We start from the raw sequence: 15839 nt of genomic DNA on the forward strand, positions 1-15839 counted from the left end.
ATTGGTTGAATAAGTTACACAACATAAATTAATCGAAAGAAAAATATCTATTAAATTTTTCAAAGCATAGCAATATAAAAAATCAATATAATTTTACGGAGATGATACAATTTTCTTTCCGATCATAATTAAAAAAAGGTGTAGATAAAAATTAAATAGTATCTACGCTTACATTGGAAATATAGAAACTTCAGCAATGAGTTTTGAAGTCACACATGAGAAAAATGTAACCTCAAGTAATTAACTTCATTGGTTACAATCTCTACCTATGTGGTCTCTCCCTAGTAATAATAGCCACATCCATTTTAGATTTATACTTAAAGGTAACTAGACTTTTATCTCCATTATTTAGTTTTTTTTTTTCAAATATTGGATATATATATATATATATATATATATATAATAAACGAAGTTATCAACACAAACAATTTTTATAATAAAATGAAGTAATACTTGATGAAAATTATTAATAGAAAAAGGTATATTTACACATAAAAGTAACAATTACAATAGGATTAATTTTTTAAAAAAAATACACTAATATTTCAAAAAATTCCGAAGAATTTTAAAAAAAAGATAAATAATTTTTTTCTAGAATATATTATTTTCAAAACAAAATATTGCCCCTCAACATAAGAAACCTTCTAGGTTTGAATCTTATGCCTAGATCATATAAACTTCCATTGAGAAAATGTGGAGATTTAATGTCTTGAGGTACATCCCTTTTAATTGAGTTTTAGTAAATAACACATATAATACAAGTGTTCATTTTAAATTTTATTTTGTGGTTGCACGTTACGACCTTGTATATGTATCTTGTTTCATAAGTGTCACTTAGAGACTTAACTATATCTCACAATGACAACCTCACCATCACACTCACTAATTAAATCTTCAAAGGGTGGTTTGTGACTCACACCCCTACAACAATTTTCGTTGGATTTATTAAGAAGTGTATTAAAAACTATGCACAATAATACACATATCTTAACCTTATTATTTTCATAATTTATAGTATATCTCACCATAGAAATGGTACATAACATTTATTCAAATCATTTAGTGTACTTTAATCAACAACAACTTCATTATTACACATTAAACTCCATTCTATGGGATTGCCATTTATCCGGAGATGAGTGTCTATTATTGTAAATATATTATGAGTTTTAGTCTAATTTCCCTCAACGACTCAAGTACTTGTTGACATGTCAACCCTTTGGTAAACGAATTTGCAATGTTTCTTTCTAACCTCACAAAGTCAAGAGAAATAATACCACGAGTAATCAAATTTCTATAGATTTGTGTGTCACTTTCAATGTCTCTTTTTTCATTAAAAAATTAGCCAAAAACTTTAGATATAAAAACTTGACTATCAAGATGTATTAAAATACAATGTACATGTTTATTTAACAATGGTAAATCATATAGAAATTATTTAGGAAATTTTGTAGTGGTATCTAAAGCAATAATATATGCTTCAATTATATTTACCTAATGTAAAAACATAACCAGTAGTTGATTTTGTTTCATCAAAAATCAGAAATCCAATTTGTATCATTGTATCCTTCAATAACAACAAGAAAATGTGTATAATGAATGTCATAATTAATGGTTCCTTTCAAGTATTTAAACACTCTTTCTAATGCAATTCAATGAGAATGATCAAGATTATGTATATATTTTCCTAATCTACAAATTTCATATGTTGGTCTAGAGAATTTTGTTAAATGTAAGAATGAACCAATTATTGAAATTATTGACGTTGTATTATTTGATGAATCCATTCTTAAAGAAGTTTTGTCTTGAAGATTAAAGACTTGGTTTTATATAGAGTGAGTGTTATGTCTTTTTTATTTGTATGACTTTCTTCTGTATGATTAGTTTGGTTTTTTTAAGTGCTTAAGAAAGATGATTTATATATTGGTTAGAACTATATTTTGGTTATAGGATAATTTTAATGGATTGAAAGATAGTTTAATCCATTAAAATGTTCTTATTTGAAGTCCTAAAAACCTATAGTCAAATATTTTAATTGATTACATTGTCAATTTAATCGTTTGATATTACTTAAAATCATAAGTAATTATGGAAGAATGTTTAATCTATTGAAACAAGTTTTTAATAGATTGAAATTTCATGTGCTTTCGGAATGATCTTTATTAGTCTATTTATCACATTAAAGTAAAAAATTAATATATTATTTTCACTAATAAGGGAAACCAATAGATTAAAGCGTAATTTTAATCAATTAAAATTGACATAATAAAATTTATATAACTCTCATTCTCATATATTTTTCAATACATTTTTTTAAGTTTGAGATTTTAAAATACCTTCACATATGAGAGATTTATTATTTTGAGTACAAAAGTGTTTTCTTAAAGCTTTTTTGAGATTAATCTTTTCGGCTAAGAGGATTTTACTTAGTTTTTTATCCAATTTGATGTTTTTGTAATTCATGTGATATTATTCATTTGTGTACTTTTGATTTGTGGTGATTAGCCTTGATAGAATAGGGTTTCCAATTGCAATTATATAACAAGGTTTTATAGGGGTAGAAGAATGCTCTTATAGGGTTCAAAAATGATGTCCTTGTGTATTTTTTCAATTTTAAACACTTGATTTAGTGTGGACTTAGTTTGTCGAGACGAACAATTGGATGGTCTAAATTTGAGAACAAGAAAACTCAATATGACTGTATGACCAAAAGTACAATCACTATTGCTTTGAATCTTATTAAGTTTTTTTACAGTCTCCAAGTGTACTTTTTGTTAAGGAGATGTGGGACTGATAAGTGTCATCTTTCAATAATATTTCATATTAAAATACAATCACTTATGATTTTTATTTATAAAATAACTATAATTTAACCCCTAATTTATAAATTTCAACTCTTGTACATATTTTATGATTATAATATGAATAAGAATGATTTATTCCCAAATTTTGTGTTAATTTCATGATTCCAAAGGGAAAATGGAGATGAAAGGGTTAAAAAAGAATATACAAGATGAAAAGGGAAGGTTGGAACACTCAAAACTCGCCTAAGCCATAAGCACTCCAAAGGAACTCACCCAACCGAACCCAATCACACCCAAGCGAGATCACTTCAGAGAAATTGAGCTTTTTCTCGTCCAACTCGCCTAGGCGAGCCCAATCACGCCCAGACAAGAAGTCACTTAGCCCAAGCTCGACTAAGTTAAAAATGAGGCGCAAGGCACAACCGAAGACATTCATTGGGAGAATATGAGGTGATAGAAAATCCTATAAGAGGCAGATGTCAAGGACAAACATCTTAGATCTTCTTTTCTTGCTTTACATGTTTATAATGCCCAAAATTTGTGGCTAATTCTACCCTTTGGGATTATGAGTAATATGTCCAAACTCTTATGTATTGAGGTGATATTTAAATATAATATTATGTTCTTGATTGATGATTGGTATTGTCATTTTATTCATCAAAAGACTATGGGGGTGGTTGTTGTTGGTGTTGCTTTGTAGTAGGATTGGAATATGTTGTTGCCTCTATGTAGTTGCTGAAATATGATGTTGTTGTGAAGGTGAAGTTTCATAGTTCAAATCTCTACCACTCCTTAGGGTAATGACACTCATGTTTCCCTTTGGATTTACATCTTGTTGGAAATGGTGAACACTTGAGCCTTATTGTTGCACGTGTTTTTAGTGTAATGGCTAATTGACCAACCTGAGTTCGTAGGTTCTGAATTCTCGCATAAACATTTTGCTAAAACTGTTTCACCAAGTTCTTTAAGGATGGTTCAAAATCAGTCTGCACAAGTGGTTGCTACTATTGATGCGCTAATGTATATGATTGTTATTGTTGTTGTTTAAACGAAGAAGCATGATATTTCTGCTCGTTCTGCTGAGTCTGTTGTAAAAACAATTCTTTGCTTGGCTAGTCTTGGACTATATCTCAAGTTTGAATTATCTCTCATGTTAGGGTTATATACGTCAGAGTAAGGATTGTACTATTGTTGGCTAGTGACTTAAAGAAAGCCTATGATCCAAGAAACACCCTTGTTACTACCTCAAATGATGTTGCATCTGTCTCCTGAAAGTGAGGGCATGCAGCTGGGAAATGGTTAGTTGTTGCACAAATGTCACACATATTTAAAAGTATTTGTATAACATTCACCTGTTGTCCCATGACTAGCTGTCTCATGAGATATATCAACTCAAATCATGCACTGAGTTGGAACTCATATTTCTTGAGTTCAATTGTTGAGATGATTTTTTTTGTATTGGAAATTAAATGTATATAACAATTGTTGGTGTTTTATCCATTAAAATTCAACCACTATGTTTCGCTCCATAGGCATCAATCCCTTATAGAAGTACTAGATCAACAGTTGTTCATTCTGATGGTTTGAAAATGTTGAACACAACTTGTTAAATCTCTTTCATTACTGATACAATGTCTCTCCCTAAAGTTGTCTAATGCCCTTGATTTCTTTTCTAATAGAAGTAGTTTTGAATGTAGGGAAAATTTTCTCAAAATTTGTTCTCTTCTTCATATAATCGTGAAATCCAAACAAAATTTGTGTTTCTATCTTTTCTTACCTTTTACTATAATAATATGAAAACGTCCATTTACATATTGTCAAAAAAAAAAATTAAGTAAAAAAGACAATTGTCAACCTTCAATTTTGTTTGGATAATAAAAAAATATTTGAATAAAATAAAGTGAAATTGATTTAAGGAAAAAAACAATAAAATCAGTCCTTAATTAAACTTGGAAATTCGATAATGGTCAACAAATATGACTATAAACTATTATTCAACAAAGTTTAAAAAAAAAAAGTCTACAAGTAAAACCCTAAAATACACATTTTTTTAGCATTCAACTATTTTTTCTTTCTTTCTATGTTTGAATTACAGGCTCTATAGTTCAAGGGGAGTTTCTTCCTGCAACCTTACATTTTTCTTCCTGCACCCCTCTATTATTTGAAATATCGAAAATATCCTTTTACAGTTTTGGATGATTCCGGAATAGGGGTTTTGTAAGCAAAAATGTTTTCAGAATATGAGTTTTGTAAGTAAAGGATGTTTCCAAAATAAAAAATCTGAAAGACAAAAAATTATTCCAAAATATCCTTTCTGAAACATATTTTTTTTTTTATTTCCAAATTTGTAAATATGAAATTAATAAAATATATCCAGAAAATATGTTCCAAAAATATTCCAAAAAGAACAATATGGAAATCATTTTTAAAAGAAATAAAATAATTTTTTTCAAAAATGATGGGGTGGAGGAAGAAATTTGTTAGAGTACAAAAAGAAAGAGTCTAGTTCAAGTGTTAGATAACAAGCCTTTCCCCTTAAAGGCATTAATTCTAGTGCTGATTCTCTCTGCACCGAATCAATTTGAGATTGAATACAAAACTATAAGTATTTTTTAAGCCTTTTCTAAAAATCTCTTTATTTTTGCAGAGAATCTTTCAAAAACAATTATAATTTATTTACACAATAGTGATATTGTTTAGATTAATGTTCAAACTTATAGAAAAGGGATTGACTAGGGTGAAGTAGTGGTAATTTTTGAAGTGTTAAATATCTTTCTCGTTTAAAGTTGATTTTTGTTCTAGTCTAAACTTTTAGTTAATAAATTATTGGATTTAATTATTTACAATTTTTTTAAAATAATAAACTAATTTTTATAATAAATTAAAATATTAAAATATTTCATATTAACTTATAACAACATAATGTTATATAAAAAAAATTATTAACATTTTTTTTGAATGTTAACTTATTATCGATAAAATATTTTATTAGAATGGTTCAGTAATAAATATTTGAATTTGGTAAAATGTGATAAATGTTCACCCAAAATCATTTTATAAATATTATGGTAATATAACTTGTTTTTTCTTGTTTTTTTTTTATTATTTAAGTTAGTATTTTTTTTATCTAAATTGTAGACATTATTGTGATTGTGAGTTTTGTACCTCTTACCCTCAAATACCAAATTAGGTCATAGATCAAGATGTAAGAAATTAACGACTACATATTCAAAATAAATATAACTTACCCTAAAACTGGAAAACTAGTATAAATTTTTTAATACTTTTTATAAAACAGAAAAATAATATTAACATAAAAGTATTTATATTATTAATTAATTAAAAATCAAATATAATATTTAAAATAACTATATGTTATGATGGAAATTTATTTCGAGAAGTGGAGTATTCTTGTTTATCAAATAGATGGTCCTCCTTAGCGATTTCCATCAACAAATATATTTTACTTTTAGGATTTAAAATAAAAAAATAAATATTTTGGACTAGCCATATTGTTTTAATCTTAAAAGCACAAGACAAGTGAAACCCATAATTACAACGTGATCAAGACCTTAATTAATATATAAAATATTTATTTTGATTTTGAAAGATAAAATCAAATAATAATTCTCACTTAATTGTACTGTGATCTAGAACATGGCAACAAAATATTTGAAACCATCTTAATTGCATGTTCTAATTCGACCCAAATTACAAAGATTATGGAAGTCTCATAAATGTAATTTTAACAAAAAAAAAACTTAAAAAGGATATTAAATTGAAAAAGGAAATTAACTTTAAACGGAAAAACTGCGGCGTAATAGTAAAAAAAAAGAAGTAAAAATACAATGAAAAAGTGAAGTAGTGCAATAGATTTTTCACCATATAGGTAAAAAAAATATAATATATGTATATATATATATATATATTGTTATGATTTTTTATTTTATTTTATTATTATTATTATTATTTTAATTTTTTTATAGAAGCAGGTTTTGAGTTGTGTGTGGCAAATTTGAAAAGTATTTGTCACCAACCCAACCCCGCCTCTTGCAGAGTTCGCGTTTTGTCTTCATTCAAACTTGTCTCCTCTTTCAGCTATTGGTATCACTCACCACTATTTTTTTCACAAATCAATCCAAACAAAATTATCACGCACACAAATTTGCTCTTTCTCTTTCCCTTTTTCAATCCAATTCATCCACCTTTCTCTCTCTCCAAATTGACAATGAGCAAAGCAACTAAGAGGAAAGCGAAACAGAACGAAGAATCCAAGCAACGCAATAAGCGATCCACTAAAATTAAGCCTCCCAAGCAAGACGAGTATTTCGAGGACAAGCGCAATTTAGTAAAACTACAACCTAGTTTTTCAATTTTAATTTGTTTTTGTATAAATTGATTATGTCTCTTTGTCGAGGGTTTGTACTATAGCTTATGGGTATTGATCCAGTTTAATGGCGGTCATATTTATTTCAGACTGTAAAACTGTGGGACTAATGATTGTTGCATTTTGGTGATAAATATTTGTAGGAAGACTTGTGGAGGGAAACATTTCCTGTAGGAACAGAGGTTTGTTTGTTTATTTATTTCGTAGATCGTATTGGTTTACAACATTATTTCTGTCATTTTTTTTTCTGACTGCCTCTTTTGTGATGCCAGTGGGATCAATTGGATTCCGTGTATCAATACAAGTGGAATTTCTCTAACCTGGAAGTGAGTATTGTTCTGAACCTCAACTTTCGATTATCGTTTTAGATTAAATGTTTAATTTGGTCAATGAATTATGTTCAGAATGCATTTGAAGAGGGCGGTGTGCTGCATGGAAGAAAGGTTTATCTCTTTGGCTGCACTGAGCGTAAGTAGCTTGCAAACTAGGGCGCGGCTTGAGTTTGATTTGTTGTCAATTTTATTTTATTTTCTGTTTCATCTGACTGATTATGTTCTTGATTCTTCAGCTCAACTGGTGTGGTTCAAAGATGAAAGCAAAGTTGTCTGCATACCTGTTGTTGTAGCTGTAAGTTGTCAAACTTGGTTCTGTTATGTGTTGGCTAAATTGATTTGGGCTTAATTTTTTTTTTGTTTGGATGAAAAATTAGATTGTGCTAATTAGGAATAGTCATTTGTGTCAAAACCGTGTAGTTCCGTATGCAATTTAGGAAGTTTTATTTTAGTCTTGCTGTATTTTTATTCTGTATCTTGCTATTATACCAGAATTGTATATGCAGAACAATTCCATAATCACAGGGATTTGTTCCCCAGAATACTTCCCTATTTTCTTAAATTATCAGCAGGTTTTTGTCTACATGAATCTCATAAATAATATCTTACAAATTATTCCTAAACTTGAGATGGTATCAAAGCTACTGATCTTTGGGAGCCTCTTATCCCAACCCTAAGCTGCAACCTTCAGTGCTGCCTTAGAACCTAACTGTAAAGTACAGCCTACACTGTTGTCTGACTGAAATCATCACTGCAGCCTTCATTGCTGCATGGTTCCCATCTTCTCCCTTATGCTTTGATCGCACCTACTTGTGATGTTTGAAATCATGAACCCTACTCCCGATGTCGGAGACAACAAGTCCCAAAATGCTAGAGAATTGCAAAATGTTTATTCTGTTTATTGGTTAAATGGAAAGAAGTATATCAAATGGTCTCAACTCATTAAGATCATCTTGAAAGGAAAAGGAAAGGTCGGTCCCTCGAAAAGGAGAAACTCGTAGAGTCGTAGTACTTGAAGTAAAGAAAGCAAGAGCGAGCTGATGCTGAAGACTCTTTACTTGAAGTAAAGAAAGCACAAGAGTGAGCTGATGCTGAAGACTCCAACTACCGAGAGTTTAATAATGGTGGTTGAAGGAGGAACAACCATGGTTGGTAATTAGAGGAAAGGTGAATTTCCCAATATGGAAAATAAGGAATGAAGAGGTCTGCTGTACCTACTACAATAAACCATGCCACACAAGATTGAAGTGCTGGAAATTACTAGAAAACCCCGCAAGCTGAGAATGGAGGCCAAAAGGAGGAAAGAATCTGTTAGTTGAATCTTAAGGAGATAGAAAGGGTAAGATCTTTCCTTAGTAAATAGGAGATGCTCACATATACGGGCTTCTTAACATATTCTGGTAAGTTTCCAAGTTCTCGTAGATTTAATGTTTCTTATACACCTTTACTAGACTCTAGAGCCATTGACCAAGATACCATACCACTCTCTTAATACTTCTCCTCCACATATTCTTCATTTTCTAGTGAAAATAATTTTTTACAAGAAATGAATCTCTTATAACTTCAACAGGATTACGGGAGATCCAAATAACTTCATCCATAATACTAAAAATTTCCTTCATGTTCCTAAATTATCCACCAATTTAATTTTTGTACAGAAACTTAGAGGTCTCGTGTAACATTGTATTTCATAGCAACTCTTGTATATTGCAGGTCAATAATTTGGGAGGATGATTGGACATGCTAGAAAATTGAATGAATGACCTTTACAATATGGAGGATGGCAATTTTCCTACTAAGAGCCACTCCCTCAATCTTAGTCTACCATGATGAGCAAAGAGAAAATAAACTATTCCATTGTCACCTAGGATACCTTTTTGTTGTTGTTCATACTGAGGTGCTTCTAGTGTTCCGTATATCTCAAGGGCTAAGTAGTTTCTTAGCTTCATAGATGATTATACACTAGTGACTTGGATTTTCTTATTGAAACAAAATATAAGGTTAGCTCTGTTTTTTTACAATTTTTCAAATGACTAATAATCAATCTGGAATTATTATCAAGAGAATTAAGTTGGATAATGCCAAAGACTACATTAATTTTGTGATCAATCTTTTTCTCTAAAGGAAATGATAATTCATGAATCTTCATGTGTTCACATACCTCAACAAAGGAAAAATGGGCACTTGCTCAAACTGGAGGTCTTCCTTTTCAAAACAATGTTCCAAATTTTTTTTTGGAGGGAAGCTATACTTATTGCTACCTACCTAATCAATAGGTTACTCTCTAAAAAGCCTTAGCCTCAAAAGAGTCCCATGGAAATCCTGTCCTCGTTTTACCCCATATAGACCCTGACAATAAACTCCCAACATAGAATATTTGGGTGTATCCTTTGTGCATGTTTTCATAGTAATGAAATGGGGAAAACTTGATCTTAGGGAGTAAAGTGTGTTTGGGGGTACTTAATCACACAAAAAGGATATAAATGTTTTCTCCCATGAAAAAATTGTGTCCCGGGATGTCACTTTCAGTGAACAAGAAAACTACTTCAGGCAACCACATCTTTAGGGAGAGAAAGGAAGATGAGTTGTTGTTCATAGTTCCAAATTTTCAATTAGAATTGGGACAAATATTAGTTCTAGCACTGATGTCCCTAAAAATGAGAAAGAAATAGAAAAAGTAACAAGACAAGATATAGAATCAACATTGACAATAGAACTTGCACCTGATAATGGGAAGTTTGTGAGCAATCTAGTATATTCAAGAAGAGAAAAGGTCATTCTAGGACCTGTCTATGCCTAAGGATCCAACTCAACATCATTACCATTGTGTTTATTTCCAACAATGGAAACATAACGAGCAAATAAACGAGGCATACTTTTGCATTTAACTTTTTGTGAAGTAAGTTACATATAATCGATTATGTTAAATAAATATTTACGACATAATCGCTTGGTTTTTAACATGATCAATTATGTTGTAAATATTTTATTGCTAAAGATAAGGTGGAATGAACCTGCGGTTATATCGTGACAATAAATTTAAAATTAGTATAGTCCACACAGTGATATGATCTTGAGGGATCAATATAATTTTGGGTTTTCTCATCACACAGTCTGGTGCAACATGATAGATCAAAGCATATTGAGGTGAATAGACATTTTATCAAAGAAAAGCTAGACAATGACTTGATTTTTATGTATCCAATTAGAGTTAACTTGAAGATATACTTACGAAGGGACTGAAAAGTAATAGCTTTGAAAGGATTATATCTAAGTTGGAAATAGAAATTCACCAACTTGAGGGGGTGTCAAAACCGTGTTCGTTCTTGATGCATTTTAGGAAGTTTTGTATTAGCCTTGATGTAATTTTATTTTGTATCGTTACGTTATCTTGCTATTAATACTAGGATTTTATATATAGAAACAATCCCATAACCACAAGGATTTGTCCCTATAATAAGTTTTCCCTATTTCCTAAAATTTTCAGCAGACTCCTGTATATAAATCTACTGTATCACTTGAAAAAGAATAAACTGTGTCTGTAAAATAATATCTCAACTGATTATTCCTAAACTTAAGAATTTGTGTTTTCTAGTCGTGTATGTGTTGTGTGTCACTCCTTATGCCATGGCCCTGGGCATATAGATTTGGCAGGAAATTCCATTTTACGGATTGTTAGGTGTAAATGTTGTTGGAATCAGCTTTGTGAGATTTATCGATTTTGATGATTGTAGTTATTTTTACATTTTTTATTTTAAATGTAAGATATTTCACTTACTTTTTGTGTTCAGGTAGTTTCACCTTTCCCACCGTCTGATAAGATCGGGATTAACTCAGTTCAGAGAGAGTCTGAAGAAATAATACCCATGACCCAAATGAAAATGGACTGGGTTCCATATATCCCCCTGGAGGACCGGTATTTATCTAAATTTGGCTATTTTGGTGGTTTCGTTTACATATTGCTTCACGATCATGTCTGAACTTCAATATAATTTTTTTTGTCTTCAAAAGGGAAAGTCAAGTTGACAAACTAAAGTCTCTAATATTTATCTTAAGTTGCACCCAAAGAAGGTATGGCTCTCTCTTTGTCCTGTCCTTCACAGTCTTTATCAGGAACCTGTTTCAGTTGTTTTTACTTTTCAAGATTAGTAATGCACTATATTAAAGATGTTTCATTTGTTCAAAGTTCCGATTTTAATAGATTTACTTTGTGAAATTATCTTGCTTAGAAGAAACATTGCCTCTTGCAACTTTATATGTTTTCTTTGAGTGTCTGAATCTTCTGCCACCTTTGTTCCTTGTTTTTGTTTCCTCTCTACTTGTTTGTTAGTTTCCATTCCATTGCTTTTCATTTTCAAGGTAAATTTTATTAGCTAGAACTAATAATTTTATTTTTGTTTGGTTTTGCATCCGTTACATATAACTCTTTTCCTTCATATTGGATATTGCCAAAATGATTATAGTTATTTTTTTTACTTTATGTAATTCCCTGGTTTTCAAATTTATTATTATTGTTTTGATAAATAATATTGCCTTTTTCAAATAGCACACTGGATCCTGCAAGGTTCACTGCTGTGTCTAGAATGTTATACCTTCCAGCACGTGCTTTCTTAACTGATTGATGTAGAGTTAAGCCCACTCTTTAAAATCAGGATGAAGAAGTCAAGAAGAGTGCCTCCACCTCAAAGTGGAGTCTTGTGTCTCAATCTCATTTGATATTGAACTTCTACTTGTGTGTCAATCCTGCTGAGTTGGAAAGGGTCTCACTGGTGCAACTGTGCTTGTGTTGTGTGACAACGTTATTTAAATTTTGTTCTTGATATAATTAATACACGAAAACGGGTTGAACTTTTCTAGATTCAACTATACTTCCTTTGACAAGTTCCCTTGCAAGTAAATATTATAAAATAAATAAACGAGTATGCAATTTCAGTTCAATCGACACTTAAGTAAAGTGTTGTTAATTGGGAAAACTGAAAGTCCAGCGCTTTGATATTTTGTGCCATTTTCAGTGTTTTATATGTATATGCAACTTGGTCAGTTGTCCTTTATTGTAGGAGCTATTAGTAGCTGCTTGTTGAAACTTTTTGATCAATAAGTATAGTATGTTTGCTCATGACTGGCTTTTGTCTTGTGGTATGAATCTTTGCGATACAGGGCTGCACTGAAACATCTGAAGTTGGATCGCGTGAAGAAATACGAGTATTGCTTGCCTTGTGCGTTTCTAGCTCTAGAATAAAATTTATCACATATGTATACTTGTTGTGCACATGTATATAGTAGTTAGTGGAAAGAAGATATAATTATATCTTTTTACGGTTATGATTTGATTTATTATATCCTTTATTTGTTATTTTTGTAACAGATTTCTACCAGCCGTTTAAGGAAGATGAGCTTGAACAAAGCACTGAAGTTCAAATAATATTTCCAGCAGAGCCAAAGCCGGTAATTATGAGTTAGAATTTTTGCAAATACATTACCAATACTGGATTGCTTGGGATCCTTTTTTATTGACATGTTTACACGAGTAAGGCAGGTTAAAATCATATACTGAGTTTTCTACCTGTTTACTTATCTACCGCTTTTTCTCGCAGGTTTTCTGTGAATTTGATTGGGAATTAGATGAACTTGAGGTATGGAGTTATCTCTCGAGTGTTTGTTGTTTAGGATAAACTTAAATATTTTTTTAATCCTTCAAAAGCATTTCTGTGTTTGGTCAATCTAAATTTGAAAATCACTACTTTTAATCTATAATATTATGGGTCTATTTGTTAAACTTTTTTTAGAAAAACTGTTTCTTTTTTTTATATAAGAATCAATACTTAGGATTTTTAACATGTTTGGATAAACTTATTTAAAAAAAAAGCAGGAAAAAGGCAGATGGGGAGGAATCGATAGAAATCACTTCTAATTGAAAAAGTACTTTTCTTTTACCGTAAACAAGCACATTAATTGTTGCATATATAGTAATCACTTAAAATAAATCACATGCTAGAAAATGACTTACTTTTTTTTAGCACAAATAGACCCTGTATGACACTAATAAATTGTATGTGTTGAACAAAATGTTAAGTGATTGACACATACTAGTCTTGTGATGTAATGAATATAATAGATAATATTTGACAAAGTTCTCCATCCTAAATTTGTTCTATATTCTACAGGAGTTCGCTGATAAGCTTATAGAGGAGGAGGAGTTATCGGAAGATCAAAAAGATACATTTAAGGTATCGAGTAATGGGAAATCATAAAGCGATTCAAGTTTCCACCTCTTTCGAGGAGCACTTAGAATGATCATTTTATTGTTTCAGGAATTTGTCAAAGAAAAAGTACGCGAAGCAAAGAAATCTAATAGAGAGGTACTTTTGCTTTTGGTTCTGCCCATAGTGTGTTATTGTTTTATGCATTTTTACCTATTATGTCTCCTGTAGGCAAGGGAGGCTCGAAGAAAAGTCATTGCAGAAATGAGTGAGGAAACTAAATCTGCATTTGAGGCTATGAGATTTTATAAGTTCTACCCCATGCAAAGTCCAGATGCACCTGATGTATCAAATGTTAAGGTAAGCGCTCAGGCATTCGAACACGGATTTTTGGAGTTCCAATTCTTAAAATATGTTAACATCTTAGCACAACATTAAGCATCAATTACTGCCCTTGAAAATGAAATTTCTTCCGTAAAATATCTAAGACTACTTCTAATGAACATCGTGAAATATTTGCCACGCAATTTTAGTTCACACACTTGCACATGTGTCTACATACACACACACACACACATATATATATATATATATATAATGTAGTAATTGATGAGAAGGAAGGGGCCAAGCTGCCGAAGAACATTGATGGAAATAAATGTTTGATTTTTCTTTCATCTTTGGTGGAAAAAAGGCGTTCCTATGAAAGCAACTAGCTGGTCCCAATCTGATGTGCAAAATCTTAAAATTATTAAGCTACTCTGTTTCTGTCATGTACTAATTAAAACAGTATTCATTTTAGAAGGATTTACCCGCTACTATGTCTAGTCGATTAGTGGATGCATTCACAATACATTTTCATGGCCGTCTAATGTATTGTGTACACAACATTCTGTGTTTGCAGTCTCCATTCATAAACAGGTATTACGGAAAGGCTCATGAGGTTCTGTAACTGGATTCAAGACGATGACAAGTTCATATGCAGGCTTGTTGCCAATAGAGATTTAGTTTAGTCATCTTTGACGATCAACAGGCAACCACCTGGTGCCTCGTCAGCAGTGTAGCTCTATGAAGAAATATATGGGAACTTGATATTAACATAGGAGGAATATATGGGACGAGTTTCTGATTTTCAATTTGTGGAGAATTACAGAGATTCAGGTGCTTCAATTTTTGTGGCTCTCTTGTCTTGGTTTCAAATTTTGGATTCTTTGTCCATTGACGAGCGTATGGCTTTGATTAGAAGTTAAATGAAAATAAATTGTTATTTTTAACATCGAAGGATGAATTGTTGAAAGGACAAATTTTGTGGAATTCCTTGAATAATATATTTAAGACTATTATTTCTGTTGAGGTTGTGTTATATTACCATTGGAGGTTGGTAATGGTTGCAGAGAAAAATTGTTCTAATAGGACTGGACACTGCAAATTAGACACAAAGCTACAATTAAATCTCCATATTATCGTTTATAGTTTTGGGTGATTGTGAAACCGTGGTTGTTTTGTAAGAAAAAATATTTATGGAATAGTAGATCCGAAAAACAAAAAGGTTATTCTAGATTTTTTTTTTTAAATATATTTTTTGACTTTATGAAAGTTAAATTCAAAATTCATAAAAATATGTTTTGGAAAATATATTCTGAAAATATTTCTGAAAGAGAAATTCATAAATTATTTTTAAAAGGAGTAAAATAGTCTGTTTTGAAAGTGATGGGTGCGGGTGCATGGAGAAATTAGTTGTGATATAAAAAAGAAACACCTAAAAAAATTATTACTGAATTATAAATATGAGTTTTGTTACTAACCAATTGAACATATTTCTCAATTCGTATAACTTGCTTCATTTCTGGCATATATTTAATTGCTAAAATTGATAAATACTAATTTTTGATTATCAACTTTATTTACCAACCAACTAAACAGGCTCTTTCTCAATTGAAAAGGTGCATTTTTTATGTTTCCTAAAGAATTTGTAAAAACTCTTTAGATTAAAGAATCTAAAGTCAAATTAATGCATTTTTTAATAATATATTGAAACTTAAATAAAAAAGAAAGAAAAATCTTGCTTGAGCTAGAAAATGAACTCTGGCCAAGGGGGTCAAACTAAATATTGGTAGCT

At 30.7% G+C, this 15839-nt stretch overlaps 1 protein-coding gene across 1 annotated transcript; it reads left to right on the forward strand.

The window, feature by feature from the left end:
* Positions 1-6821: 6821 nt before the first annotated feature.
* Positions 6822-15071, forward strand: LOC137821742 (protein HEAT INTOLERANT 4-like). The gene is made up of 14 exons (XM_068626480.1): positions 6822-7152; positions 7335-7373; positions 7464-7517; positions 7596-7659; positions 7760-7818; positions 11315-11439; positions 11535-11594; positions 12681-12739; positions 12889-12968; positions 13118-13156; positions 13688-13750; positions 13835-13882; positions 13955-14083; positions 14625-15071. The coding sequence occupies exons 1-14, from the start codon at positions 7033-7035 to the stop codon at positions 14670-14672; spliced, it is 987 nt and encodes a 328-aa protein (XP_068482581.1). The 5' UTR covers positions 6822-7032; the 3' UTR covers positions 14673-15071.
* Positions 15072-15839: the final 768 nt, after the last annotated feature.

This window comes from Phaseolus vulgaris, chromosome 9 (genome assembly GCF_000499845.2).
Source record: "Phaseolus vulgaris cultivar G19833 chromosome 9, P. vulgaris v2.0, whole genome shotgun sequence".
NCBI lineage: Eukaryota > Viridiplantae > Streptophyta > Magnoliopsida > Fabales > Fabaceae > Phaseolus > Phaseolus vulgaris.

What these genes read in the sequence shown, in the direction of transcription:
- LOC137821742 (XM_068626480.1), top strand. Translation starts at nt 7,033, where the DNA reads ATGAGCAAAGCAACTAAGAGGAAAGCGAAACAGAACGAAGAATCCAAG. An exon ending in GGAATTTCTCTAACCTGGAA is followed by an intron (nt 7,518 to 7,595) that starts GTGAGTATTGTT and finishes AATTATGTTCAG; the next exon opens with AATGCATTTGAAGAGGGCGG. An exon ending in ATACGAGTATTGCTTGCCTT is followed by an intron (nt 12,740 to 12,888) that starts GTGCGTTTCTAG and finishes TTTTTGTAACAG; the next exon opens with ATTTCTACCAGCCGTTTAAG.